This window comes from Convolutriloba macropyga, unplaced genomic scaffold, assembly GCF_964194025.1.
Source record: "Convolutriloba macropyga unplaced genomic scaffold, txConMacr16.3 SCAFFOLD_1300, whole genome shotgun sequence".
NCBI lineage: Eukaryota > Metazoa > Xenacoelomorpha > Acoela > Convolutidae > Convolutriloba > Convolutriloba macropyga.
In genome coordinates, this window is record NW_027452991.1 from 17,387 (window position 1) to 32,500 (window position 15,114).

General features: G+C 35.4%; 1 protein-coding gene across 3 annotated transcripts in view; it reads left to right on the plus strand.

Annotated features, from left to right (window-relative positions):
* Positions 1-1,538: 1,538 nt before the first annotated feature.
* LOC142357962 (alpha-(1,3)-fucosyltransferase 4-like) overlaps positions 1,539-15,114 on the plus strand; it is an 18,441-nt gene continuing 4,865 nt past the window's right edge. The window contains exons 1-2 of one of the 3 annotated variants that reach the window (XM_075409445.1): positions 1,539-1,617; positions 14,002-14,124. In XM_075409445.1, coding sequence (XP_075265560.1) covers positions 14,037-14,124 — 88 coding nt within the window. In that variant the 5' untranslated portion in view covers positions 1,539-1,617; positions 14,002-14,036. Of the gene's footprint in view, positions 1,618-13,992; positions 14,125-15,114 lie in introns of all 3 variants that reach the window. The other 2 variants (XM_075409448.1, XM_075409447.1) reach the window with 2 other exon arrangements.

The window sequence follows — 15,114 nt, forward strand, 5'->3', positions numbered from 1 at the left end:
ATCCAGAAAAAATCATAATATTATCATGAAAGGTTTTTTATGAACCAGAGGAAATCATTACAATTTCATAAAGTTTTCTATGATTTTTCCATGCCCAGCGTTAAATGGTAATGGGACATTCAATGATCCATCGATGGATTTCTCTGAAATTCCCATGATCCATCGATGGGATTCTATGGGACCCCAACCCGGGCAATGATGTCGAAAATCTAACCTAGAGTTTTTTGAGATCTCAAAGAAGCAGAGTTTGAACAGCATCTTCAAAAGATATCGTAATAGATTGTCAACAATGTCTGGATCTCCGCAATCTGAAGAGTCTATGGCAAACGCTTCCCAGAGCTTATCAATCACCAGTACCATCTTTTCCCATACATTCAAGTCTTGTCAATATGAGTGGTGATGCACACTTTCCAGTGAAGATTAACATTTTCACTATCCTGTGTTCCCTTGTTGTTTGAGCGATGAAAAACGTTGTGCAAAGGAAACAGTTAAGTAGAAATGGAATTTGGCTATCCAAAATTTTTTTTTGATTCAGAAACTGTTTGTTTTAGAAAAATTCTCGGCTCAATGCCTAACGGGTTCTGGAATTCCAGAGGCGGAAAAATTTTTCGCTAAAATAGAAACAAGAATTTTTTTTTAAAGAGCGAGACAAAATTAAAAATATTTTTAGAGAAAATTTTGGAGACTTTATTTAGAGAACTGATAAGCAGATTACGGTCACCATTTGAATTTTTGAGAAGAAATAGCTCAAAAAATGCCCGGATATGCGCCAAATCTTAATGAGAAAAATTAGGAAAACGATCCACAGTCTTAGCACCGTGATTTATAGTAGGGATCCTGCGGCTGGCCGGTTCGCTCATCTGATATTCCCGGAGCTCAACTTCCAGATCCATTTTGGCCATTAAAGTTGAGTATTAGATTACATGCGGCTTACGAAAATAATCTACATCACTTCAATAACTTAATTATTTTGAATCACTCTCACTCAACGCTAGATTGGTAAAAAAAAATTAAAATTTATATTTGAAGCCGATTTCTAGCTCAGGAAAACGGATTGTAATATATACAAAAATCAAAAAATCTTTGGCTTTTGCTCTTTGAGCACTAAAACTTTTTTTTTCGAAAAAATTAGAGCTCTGAAAATGCATATTAAAGATGGTTCGCAGTGAGAAGATTAGTTTACATTTTTCTGTCTGCAGTTAAGACACAACTGTATCATCACAATAATTGTGTTGTTTTCGCTCTGTGCTAGCCTACAACGTGAACTAAGTGAGTTTTATCTATTGCTTTTAGTTTTGTTTCTGATTTTAGATACGCAAGCTCCAGGCTAACTTTGGCAAAACTCGAGAACTTGGTCTGACCATTTTAAGTATAAAAATTATAACTTTTGTTAAAACTATAACTTTGGTTAAGTTTTTTGGTTAAAGCTATGGGAACAACTGTAAAAGCGTACTTACAAAACAATGTGTTCACGTGCACTCAGAACATGTTATGTGCACTGATAAATGTTTAAGTAAAATCGAACCAAATTAACAGACCGTTTCTGAAGTCTCGCTTTTATCACCACCACACTATTCAATTGCAAGTTAACTTAAGAGTATTCATTTTTTATCAATTGTTAGCATATTCTGACGCTTCTTGGGCAAGCCACATTTTGTGTTTTGCGGCCAATAAGTAGATCGAAAAGTTCAATTTAGATAAAAAAAATTTTAACCCGTCTCACTAAGGAATCATTTTTTTTATTGAATGCGAAACAAAAACAACCTTACCGACTGAAAAATCATAAGGACTTTCGTCAGTTTTGGCTAGAATATAACAAAGATACCGACGATTTCTTATTTTATTTAAAAAAAAACGAGATTTTCCTGGTTCTCAACCAGGAAAATATCTACCAACCAACTTGGGGTATGTGCTTACTGTGTTCACTGACTATTGCATGTAATTATTATTTAATTACCTAAAGTTGTTAAAGGTATACCGTACTTAACGCCAAGTCAATATCAGTACTGGGAAAGTCTAATTCCAAGCCTAAGTATCAATACTGATTCAGAGCTATGATCATAACACATTTAAGACTTGGATTTAGACTTTCCCAGTACTGATATAGACTCGGAGTTCGGTACGGGATCATAGCGTTGGTTCCCATATTCGTTTATGTAACCTAAAATTACTTGGTCTGGAGGTGGAGATCCACGTGTTGCTATATGTTAGCCGTAAATTTCTCAACGTTACTCAATTTGCTGATGTTTCGAGCAATGAACTCAAGTTGTGTTATATTTACTCCTCCGAAAGATTCGATGATTATATTTGATTAGCTTACTGATAGAATATCGTAGAGTAAATAAACAACCCCGAAGGTTCCGAAAAGGCATATTCATGCAAAGCTGAAGGTCAGTCGCTTCTCTCTCTCTCTCTCTCTCTCTCTCTCTCTCTCTCTCTCTCTCTCTCTCTCTCTCTCTCGTTAAAGCACCTGTAACGAAATCAAATTGAACAACTTTATAACTTCGACTGCTGTTTTAACGGATAAACTATTGAGTTCTAATTTTGACCCAGAATTGAAAGAGTTTCTCTCCACGATATGTGAAAACCTAAAAACTAAGAACGCGCGATCTGAAAACCTAAAAACTAAGGACGCGCAATTAATTCGACTGCAAAATGAGATTGAATACCTCCGTGAAAAAGTGAATGATGTCGAAATATATACTTCGAAACATAATATTATTTTTCGAAATTTACCTTTTTTGTCAAACAAGGACGTTACCACGGATGTTATTGAGTTTATAGAAAATGTGCTACATGTGAAAATTTACATCAGGGGACTTAGTTGCCCGTCATGAACTAGGACGGATAGTGGACAACTATCAGAAAAACTAAATTTGGTGACGGAAAAAATTTCTTGCTTGCTTTTTAAATCCTTTGAACGGGAAAAGTGTGCAAATGGAGGAAAGGATTTTGAAAGCCGATAAAGTATTCTTAGATTACGCTTTTGCAAAAGGTCTCAGAACGCAGACAAATAACAGTCAACCAGAATTTTGATAAAAGTTGGTGAGAAATTTCGAACAATTGGAAGCAAGCTACGACCAAACTAAAATGTAAGCAAGATGTTGATGATTACTTTAAAGCAGATAAAAGTATACTCATGACTGGGGAAACACAAATTCAACAAGACCATTTTATCCCGAAAAAGCTATTTAGTTTTCCGGGGAACTATAAACCATTGGACAGACCGCCGCTTACACCAGCACGAAAACGAACACGAATAAGTCCTGTATCAGATAATAATATTATTCAACTTTTTCGCCTGATGTCAGATGACAGTGACAAAGTATTGGACTACGTTAAAGAGCTTTTTGGGTTCATAAAAAAACAGCAAAAAAACAGCGAAATAAATTTCAAAACCATTTCTGATACTTATGTTGATGGCAAGAAATGAGTGATGCTTGAAACTCTCACTAACAAACCCTTTTTGCCGCAAAATTTTTGTTCTAGCTTTGATAATGATGATGAAAACGTATAACGGGATATATATTGAGGAGAACGAGCTTGAAAGAGTAAAGGACGCTTTTTTCCTGTTTTTGCATATAAGATCGTTGCGATCCCATCATGAGCAGTTGAACGCTTTCATAGAAGGTTTCTCAACCAAACAATTAGTAATTGCACACTGTGAGACATGGTTAACAGATAACGACCCGACTTCACTTTATAAAATCAATGATTCTTCTAATATAGTAGCGCATGATGGAAGCGGCCAAAAAAATGGAGGATGCACATTTCTTTAAATAAAAATGTTGACTTTACTGTTAAACATCTTGGTAATCAAATTGAAGGCTTAACAATTACAATTAATTTAAAACATGTGCTACAAAAAATAACTGTCATTTACCGATCACCAACATTTGCAATCTCGAGTTTTTTAGATCCTTTTGAAAATTATTTGATTACTATTCATCATCTCAAAAGAGATCGCATTGTCTGTGGAGAGTTCAACATTGACTCTTTGGGCTTACACAAAAACAGATTTTTTTAATCTGCTAAAATCTTTCAATTGAAATCTGCAGAACCATTTTGCAACTCGCGTATCCATAAACAGTGAAAATGTATTGATAATATTCTCAATGATAAGTTTTTTTTACTTGCAACACGGTTAGAACTGATATTTCAGATCATTATGCTCTTTTGATCAGAGCTAATAAAAGTACTGAGAAGAATTGTGTCATAAAAATTTTATACAGAAAACCTAATAAATTGGCGGATAGTGAAAAATTTTTAACTATTTGTTATGTTTAAATTATGAAATATAAAAAAAATGGAATAAAACTATGTAGGTGGACAGATCAAAGAATTAACAGAAACTTTTCTCAGTTGTATTGAACAGTTTGCACCTTTAAGAACCTTAAGAATTAAAGGCAAATCTCAATAGATGACCAATCAACTGAAAAACATGATCAAAAAGTAAAGCAATGCTTTCAAAAATTGGTTGGAAAATCCTTCAGAAGAAAACATCGGCAAAAACGCAACCTTGCAACCAAAACTATCAGAAATGAATCTCTGTGCTATATTGAGATTCTTACTAAAAAGGAAGAAGAAAAGAACAAAAACCTTCTTTCTGCGTTCAGTGAATTTTGCACTGCCAAAAACTCAGTCGAATTGAACATCAATCTCGAGATTTTCAACGATTATTTTGCTGGCATAGGCAAAAACTTAGCTTCGAGTTTCAATGAAACTGACATTTGCTTTGTTATGCAAATTGTGCAGAGTTATGTCACCTGTTACTGAAAAAGAAGTCTCAGCTTCTATTAGATCACTGTAAAACAAAGCATCGTCTGGCCATGATGGAATCAGTAACAAAATTGTTGTAAAAATTTTCGTCTCACTCATTTCACATCCACGAACAAAATTGTTTAATCAATGTATTAACCTTGGTTACTTTCCTTCCGGATGGAAATTGACGAAAATAAAACCTTTGTTCAAAAAATGGTTTAAAGACTGACCCGAGTTGTTACCGACCCATCAGTCTCTTAAGCTCGTTGTCAGAAGTGTTTGAAAAAATTTTATTTAATACGATGACGCATTTCATTAAAAAAGTTTAAAATAATAAAAAAAATCGATTGGATCTCAACAAGGAAAATTGTGCAAAAACGATTTGATCTCTTTTATTGATTTTTTGAGGAATTCGGTGGAAGAAAGTTTGAAAGGGTTAGCACGTTTCAGTTATTTAAAAAAGCATTTGATACCATATGACATAAAAAAATGATTAAAAAACTTGAAAAGTAAAAATTGCGAGGGAATTTTTTGAATTTAATGAAGAGTTTTCTTGAGAATGGCCACCAGTACGCTGAATACGATAATTCTGTCTCACAGAAATTGAAGTTAAACTATGGCGTTCCGCGAGGTTCAGTTTTGGGTCCACTTTTGTTCCTGTTATACAATTTGATCTTCCGGAAATTTGTAAGTCAAACAAAACCAGTCTGTTTGCAGATGATACTACAATTTACTCTGCTGCAAAGCAGAACGCTAGTTCTTTCTATAATGAAGTTAAGGAAACCAGGAGATGGTTTGAAGAGCATAAAATGACAATTATTGACAAAAAAGCAGCTTCATAAATTTCGGAAAACGCGAAAACTTGAAGACAGATTTTCTATGTGAAAATGTGGAAAACGTAAACGAAGTTACGTACTTAGGCATCCGTATAGACCACAAACTGAATTACAAAACTGATTTCGAAAAAATAGCGAAACAGATGAGCAAGTTTTTGCGGACTTTTGTACAAAACAAGAAACTACTTTACAAAAAATCAGTTACTGCTTTTATACGAAAGCTATGCCAAGTCTGTAAAAACTTATGGTCTTATTGTTTATGCCTGTACAACTAAAACAATCCTGAACGAAGTTTTCAATCTGCAAAAGAGAATTTTTCGAGCAATTTTTTTTAAACGGAAATTTGATTCCGTTCAATCAATAATGAGGAGAATTAAATTGCTCAACATATTTGAACTGTATGTATCCGGAATTTTCGGAAAACTCTTTTTGCAACGGGCAGACAAATCTGTTCATAAACTACTCAATAAGAAAGAAATTCTTGCTAGACGAGTAACTCGGAATACAACTAAAGAAATTTTACCAAGCGAACGGTATCATAAAGAAACGGAAAAAAATCTTTACAACGACAGTTCAGATGGGCTCACAATTTTCTGACAGTTTTTTGACGAAAAATTTTACTTTCCTTTACTTTTTTGAAAATCAAAATTTACTAGATATGTTTTTTACATGCGTTAGGTCTCCTCCAATATACTTCTGGGCTACCCACTCGATGAGACATAAGTCTCTTTGGGATGCCCGCCAGGCAGTAACATCTATTATTTTACATATTTATATTGCTGTTCTGGTTAAATTCAATTTCAAACTCAATTGCAACATAGCTTTCAACTCAATTATTTACAATATGGCGAAGTCACATTCTAAAATTTGAAATCCACCTTGGCCGTAGGGCCAATTTTGGAGAGGAGCACCAAACTTCCCCCGACTAATTTTGACAATGGATAACTACATTCAGTCTCGGGTTTCTCGCAAGGAAAGGAATCGACCCTATAGCGGTAAAATCCTGTCACTTTTCATCTTTTAAATGCTCCAGCAATTGAAACAGCAGTAAAGAAAGAAAGAGCAACGCAAAAGAAAGAACAAGAAATCAGAAATACAGTGGGAAAATACAGTTGGAGCAAGAACGATGCCAAATTATCAGGGACACGTGAATTGTGGTAAATTTTAAGCCATAGGATGAAGCAATTCTAAAGTCGAAGTCAGTATTGTACTTTAGATAAACAAAACATTATATAAACCTTTATTACCCGGGTCGAGGTTTGGTGGTGAATTTTCGTAAGAAATGCGGTGAAAAAAAATAATTTTCACCGCGTATTTCTTACATCTTTTTGCGGTGAATGCGGTGAATCGCGGTGAATTATTTTTTTTCACCGCGTTCTCAGTATTCTTACAAAAAAGAATCGTCCCCACACGGGTTCGATCCTCTGACCTCCTTCATGCCTTCAGCTGCTTACTCCACTTCCCCAACTGTCACTTACTACCTTGGCATTTCTCGTGAATTTAAATCATATTGAGTAAACGTTGGAAAGCAAATGCGGTGAATTTTTGTAAGAAATGCGGTGAAATGTGGTGAATTATTTTTTTCACCGCATCTAGCGGTGAAAAAAAATAATTCACCGCTTGAGAGAAAGCGGTGAATTATTTTTTTCACCGCATTCACCGCATTCACCGCATTTCTTACATTAATTTGCCATAATAGTCTATGCGGTGAATTTTTGTAAGAAATGCGGTGAATTTGGTGGTGAATTTTCGTAAGAAATGCGGTGAAACGCGGTGAATTATTTTTTTTCACCGCATTCACCGCAATCACCGCATTTCTTACGAAAATTCACCGCATTCACCGCATTTCTTACAAAAATTTACCCAAAAACCTCGACCCGGGTATGACCAAATTTCCCAAATATAGATTTACAAGTCGAAGATCTGAGCTCGATATGGACCAAACTAAACCACACTTATGTACCAAGAAAAACGCTACATTCGCTCTAGATTATCTACATGGTGTATATTGATACAGGAAATAGTCCCTGAAACAATTTTGTTGGTGCTTGTGGAAGAAATTAGTGTGAAATTAGAAGAACATTACAATTCAGGAACCCTTGATGCTGAGCTGCTCACAGATATTTTTACTGCAAATCTGCAGGATAAATAACTTCAAAGTGAACTGCTCTAAGAAGCTCGTAAAACCGAAGAAAGCGCTAAAATTAGCTGATGAATTGCAACATGGCAACAAAAACCAAAACGAAGAAACAGAATTTGGCTCGAAAGGAAGCACATATTGTTAGATAAAAAGACCCGGTCAGATGAACGTTGGCCCAGAAGATAGGCAAGATTTCCACCATTCTGAGAAAGATTTCAAAATGAGACGGAACGATCAAATACTTGCCGAGATTGAGGAAAATCACTGACATGTGATCCTAAACTTTCATCTAGAAAGGTTGAAACAAAAAAGCGATGAATATGGGTTCAGCAATCAGTTTGCATACGTATGAAAAACACAACAAAAAAACAAAGGAAAAAAGAACAAAAAGCCGCAAATGAGCTACAGAAGGAGTACAACAGTGGAGAATTTTGACCAAAGAGTGGCAGCCATTACTAAAAAACTGCCATAAGTGACAAAGAAGACCTATAATTCAAAAGAACATTTGACTACACGGCTTTCAAAATATTTCATATGGGTATAAATGGACTTTCCCAGAGAACAGTTATTGGATGCTGAAAGTGCACTTATTAGACTCACACAAAATAACACGCGCAAATGCAATCCATCAAAAAACGGGTCAACAAAAACATCATCAAATAGGCATAACTGAAGCGGTCGTCAAGCCAAACATAGACGGTGAGGTCGAGTTTGCTGGCCAATAGATGAGTTGGGTATAGTTAAAGATTAAGATGGCACGGGGCCAATTAGAAATCAGTGGACTACATTTCATGCACAAAGAACTGAGAGGAAAGGGAACGAGTAATATTGAAGTTGTTAATTGGCCATAATAAAGTCGGAAATAAGCAAAAAATAGCCGTGTCTGTCAACAAGGAAAAGAAAGCTGTCAGTCACTGAATGAGGTTGAAATCATCTTGAAAATTAAAAGCGGGACTACAGAAAGAAAAGAGAGGAAAGGAAATAAATAAAATTGAAGTAGTTATTTGGCCAGTCCAGTCGGAGTCACAAAAGAATGCCCGTGTCTATGAAAACAAAGAAAATAAAAAATTTTCCACAATAGAGTGTTGTCGACTTTTAACCAAAATTTCAGTGCGATACTGCAGAATAAAATGAGACGAAGGGAACAAGTAATACTGAAGTAATTAATTGGCCAGTCCAACAAAGAAAAGAAAAACTGTCCACAACTAAGTGTGGTCGAAATTTACCTGAGAATTCAGGGCGACACCGCAGGAAAAAATTGAGAGGAAACAGAACAAGAAGTATTGAAATAGGTATTTGGCCAGTCTACTCAGAGTCACAATGCCCGTGTCTGAAAACAAAGAAATGAAAAACTGCCCACAACTGAGTGTGGTCGAAGTTTAATTGAAAGTTCAGTGCGATACCGCTGAAACAATTGAGAGGAAACAGAGCAAGTAGTAGTAAAGTAGGTATTTGGCCAGTGCAGTCGGAGTCACACAAAAATGTCCGTGCCCGACAACCAAGAAATGGAAAACTGTCCGCAACTGAGTGTGGTCGAAATTTACCTGAAAATTCAGGGCGAAACCGCAGGAAAAAATTGAGAGGAAACAGAACAAGAAGTATTGAAGTAGGCAGTTGGCCAGTATACTCAGAGTCACAAAAAATGCCCGTGTCTGAAAACAAAGAATGAAAAAATGCCCACAACTTAGTGTGGTCGAATTTTAATTGAAAGTTCAGTGCGATACCTCAGAAAAAATTGAGAGGAAAGAGGACACGGAGTAGTGAAGTCGTTAAATGCCCGGTAAAATCGGAGTTGCACAAAAGTGCCCCTGTTTGACAGCAAAGAAAGAAAAGGCTGTCCACAACAGAAGTTAGTCCAATTTTAATGGCAATTTCAGGGCGATAAGCAAAAAGAAAGGAAAGAAAAAGGAAACGTATTATTGAAGTAGTTAATTGACCAGTAAAAGTGGAGTTAAACAAAAAAAACCATGTCTAACAGCAGAGAAGAAAACGCTGTCCGCAAAAGGGTGTGGTCGAATTTAAACTAACATTTCAGAGTGATACCACAGAAACAAAACTAGAGCAAACGGAACAATTAATTTTGAAGTTTAAGGTGAACAAGTAATATTAAGTTATTATTCGGCCAGTAAATTGCGAGCTACACAAAAATCCCGGTGACTGGAAAAAAGACATGAAAAACTATCGAAAACTGATAATGATCGAAGTTTAATTGAAAGTTCAGGGCGATACCGCAGAAAAATTGAGAGGAAATGGGCCAAGTAACATTGACGTCGTTAGTTGCCCGGTAGAGTCGGAGTTACATAAAAATTGCCAGTACCTGACAACAAAGTAGGAAAGAGCTGTCCACAACAGAATGTGTTTGCACTTTAACTGAGCTTTCAGGGCGATACAGCGGGAAGAAATGAGAGGAAATTGAAAAATCAATCAGAAAGTGGTTAACTTGCCACTAAATTTGGGGTTACACAGAATCTTTACTCCAACAATTAATGTTAAACGTCATTCTGTTTTTTAGTCATAAAATTCAGCTCTATAGCGTCTCCTGTATGAGCTTAAAAGTAAACTGAGCGGCAAGCTCTACGTTTCCAAATGTTTTAATCATCAGTTGATTCGTAGAAATTACTTTCTAATTCAAGAAAAGATAATTCACAGCTACTATTTCGTGGAACGATTCCATTTCAAAAACTTTCAACCCAGAAATTATTAGAATTAGCAATGAATATAGAATTGGTAATTCAGATTTAACTACAGACTGCTGGTACGACTGCATGCCCATTGAGTGGTTTTAGAGCGGAAACAAAATCCAACGAAACTAGAGTACCTTACAAAACAAATATCGCTCAACAAAATAAACAAGCTCCTAAAGACCACCTAACTGTCTTTGTTTTTGGAGCACATATTCCCCCTGCTATATAAAAAAGTGTCCTGTACAAGGGCAGATATGCAAGAACTGCTTTATTAGAAACGATTTTGCTGAAGTTTGCCGTCAATCAAATAGAGATAATTAGAAGCCCAAACCCAGAGTAAACGATGCTGAGGACACCACTGTAAGCTGCAACTGTTGGAACTGCAAAAGATGACCTTTCCGAGGACAATTCTGAATCGGACTATGATGATACAGAGTTTACTTTTGTATGCCTCGTTTCATGTGATCGAAAATTGCGAGAATGTACCAGTCAATTCACAGTTTCAGTTTGGCAACATACAGACTAAATCTTCGATGGATTCAGGCAACTTTAATTCAAAAGTGTCTAGCAAACGCAAATGGCGATGAACGCAATTATTGGCTAAAAACAACAGTGGGGAGCGATTTTTAGTCTTTTTCAAAGTATATAATTAAGACAATTTGTGAAATTGTCACTACTGTGAATTGCAACGATTCGACTGTTGAAAATTTCAAAGTGATGGTAGTTTAGGATGCGTGAAAACCAATAATCGGAAGGGACTTCATTCCACAACTAGGCCTATCTTGGGATGAATCATGACAAGTAGTATAGTAAAAACATTGTCCAGCAAAAAAAATCCCATATACATTGTGACCTACTTGACATCATCTTCTGTATATTTAATTTATGCAAACATACAGTTAAATCATTTTTTCAAAAACAATTTACACTTACAAACAAAAAGGACGACAGGCTCTTAGTAATCTTTAAAATTTTGTTAACATTTGAGTTTATACTAATAATAATGAAAATAAATAAAAATCATAAATCAAAACTAAATAAACAAAAGATTTCATTTCCCTATTTGCCATCACCGTAAAAAAGAGAGATAAAACTGTTAAGCTTGCATTTGCTTCTAATATCCTGAAAAAATTTATCTAAAGAAAGGAATGTCAGATTCCAGATGTGCCATGTTAATAATCTAATTGACAATATGCAACAAAATATCAAGTAAAACCAAATGAATGAAGCAGTATACGTCACGACACTAGATTAAAAGGACCCATTGAAAATTCAAGCCATTGCAACTTCACGCTTCAAGCCATTGCAACTTCAAAATCAGAAGTACAAATTGTACCAGCAATTATTGTTTTCTAACGGGCTTTTAATGTCTCACAGACATGCCAGCGACTTTCCCAAATTTAAGGAACACATGTTAAATGAATTGAAAAATACACTCTGTTTCTTGAATGACAAAAGAAGAGCACTTTAAATTAGTCTACAAATATTGTTAAAAAGTTGAAGATTAAAATCAAAATATCAGCAATTATAAACACTTTCTGATTTAAAATTCTCAATGATCGTTCTTAAGTTCAGTAGGTTCTAAGGAAAAACCGTTCCTAACTTACCGTGATTGCGTCACTTTTTACGTCCATTTTTAAAAAGGCAAACTTAATTTGAATGGAATGTTAATTTAGAAGCAGAAATCTAACTTATTAATTTTCAAGTTGCAAAATCAACAAAAAAATTCCGTCACAATCCTCCTGTTGAGACCGGGATCAAATGCAAAGCTTCACCCTTGGGACTAGCAGCGGCATTAGAACAGCGTTCCCATAACGGATGGCAAAGCTTAGCACTTGCTTAGCGTTTCACTAATAATAATGAAGAAAGATAAATTATCAACGAATTAATGCTTTTAGGAATGGTCTGGTATGCAAAATACTCTACATAGTAACGGCTTTGAAAACTTTTTACTGTCATTAAAGATTATAGAGCATTACTATCTACTATGAAAGAGCGTCGATCAAACAAATCTTTCAACAGCCGGTTAACACGTTGGATAGACAAATTATTGCCATTTGATTTTTACATTGAACACACTCTGGATACCAAAATGGGAATGGTAGATCAAATTTCTTGCCAGCCTAATCATCAAGCAAAAGTCACAAACAAATATGGACAGAAAATTGCGGATGCAAAAATTAGCCTCATTCGTGACGCCATTGTGGCATTTTTCACAAATTCTTCACCGGCAATGAATTGCGCTCAATTAGACGCAAGATGACGACTCAACAGTGAAAAAGACAACTCCATATCTAGATGTACCTTTCAACCAAAACTAGCAAACACCATTCCCAGAACTAAAAAAACTTTGGAGTCCAACGACGTCAGTGACCAATGAACCTGTTAAGCCGAGATGACAGTTTGTATTAGCGAACTTGCCAAGTTCGGAATCAAGGCCGTACGAAATACTCACCCACGGGTGTACGAACAAAAAAGCTCCTCCCGTATGAGAAACTGACTGAGGAAAAAGTTAGTCATCGTAGCAAAGAGGTCAAGAAGAAGCACAGTGGCCATGCAAAAGTTCGCCGTGGACTGGCTGTTTTCACATCAGGAGTGTCCCTAGACCTTTCAATTTTTCCCGATCAATGTCGGCTCAGAAACCGTCCAAACCAAATCAATTGAACCCCGCATCAATATAGTCTCTTAATCATTTGGACAAGCAAACCCTTCAACTTCGTCAACCTTACCTGGCAAATAAGACGCTCATCCGAATTATATATATATATATATATATATATATATATATATATATATATATATTCATAAGTTTACGTAAATATATATATATATATATATATATATATATATATAAAACACAAAAAATATTAATCATATCAAATGCTCTTAAAACTCGAGACAGAAAGTGACCAGTTTTCAGCAAAGAGCAGTATAATGGGTTTCCTGTAAACTCAGATCTGTTCAATTCGGTCAACATTCTATTATTCTTAGCAAAAATTTGCATTAAGAATTCTTCAATAAAATGAGCAAATAGAACAGATTATACGTGTGACTAAGCTTACAGTTTCCCACGGGAAAGAGCCAAATTTCTATCTGGATTTTTCTCTAATTATTGCAAGTTTTGCTGAAATTGGATCTAAATACTCGCGGATAGATATAATTAAAAACGAAATCTATAATCATGTTGTCGCAATTGACTGCATAATTAACAGGCAATTTACAATTAAGAAATTCAACTTTTTTACTAATTTGGCAACGAGCTTAGATATTATCGGACATAGAGCGAACCAAATTTATATCTCCAATTGTTGCGAGAAATTTTAATTGGATCAATTTTAGACTGAAACATGAATTTCAAAAAGTACGATTGAATATCTGAAGCTGACTAACTTCTAAAGTTCATTCTATAGAAGAGAGAGAGAGAGAGAGAGAGAGAGAGAGAGAGAGAGACAATTGCGGCAAAGTTTGATTATCAGGCTTGTTACAGGTACATAAGTCGGTTAAGTGACTAAAATTTCAATTGAATTGAAAGAATAGACTGCTTTTCCATAATGACATCAAAAACAAGAAGCGTCTGAAGTACCAAAATTACAAAACTGGAGATTATTTGAAAAGATGAGACTTACGAATATCAAGATGCTGATCGCTGTGTCTCTGTTACTTGGTTGCTATGAATTCAAATTATTACTTCAGCTCCTCACCAGTAAGTAAACATTTTTTCCTTAAATCATAGAAACAGGCTCACGCCAGCTTAAAACCAAATTAAGAGGATTCTGGTCTCATCAATGAAAAAACATTGTAATGTTCTAGCGTGGAAACATTCATAGAATGAATCTTATAATAAATTTTTGCTTTCTTGTACTTCTATCTTTTTTTATTTTGATGTCTATCTTTTCGAATAATTACTGTTTCTGAACTTTAACATCGGTTTTAGTGCCGCGACCATTGTAACAAAACATAGTTTCGAAAATATAATAATTTATTAACTGCTGGAAGGAGGTTGAGTTCTAATCTTGAGAATTGTCCTTCCAATAAAATTGTTCCTCTTTTTTTTTCAGAATAAATCGTTCATATTATACCTATCACCTCCCAGCAACCTACGTACCCTCTATCTACTGGATTCAACCCAGCCCTGCTTAACTATCACCATACCCTTCACTACACATACCCCTCACTCACATACCCCTCACTCACATACCCCTCACTCACATACCCCTCACTCACATACCCCTCACATACCCCTCACTCCATACCTCTCACTCTCATCATAGCGCCCAAAGACAAATAACTGAAGCTCACCTCTCTACCTAAGATTCAAATATCGACCCCCCTCCCTATCTGAACTAGACACCTCAGCATTATAACACCCGCATTTCTACCTACCCCCAAATGCACCCACTGTCTCCCAAACCCAAAACAGTTTCTATCGATTTGTACGTTGTTTCTTTTTTTGATTTTGTGAGCGTAAGATTTAAACGTTGATTTTGTTTAAGATCAAGGCTAAAATAAACATTCAATTTTTCAAGCGAAATCTATGTATAAGCTCTGAGTGTGTAGGGTCTTTGCTTAGAAACAACAAAATAAATACAAGATCTAAGCTTAGCAGAGCATAAATTACTTAAATCAACTCTGAATTTAACGAAAAATCATGTAAGATCTTTTTATAGAAATGTCGACTCTTTTTTGCCACCTC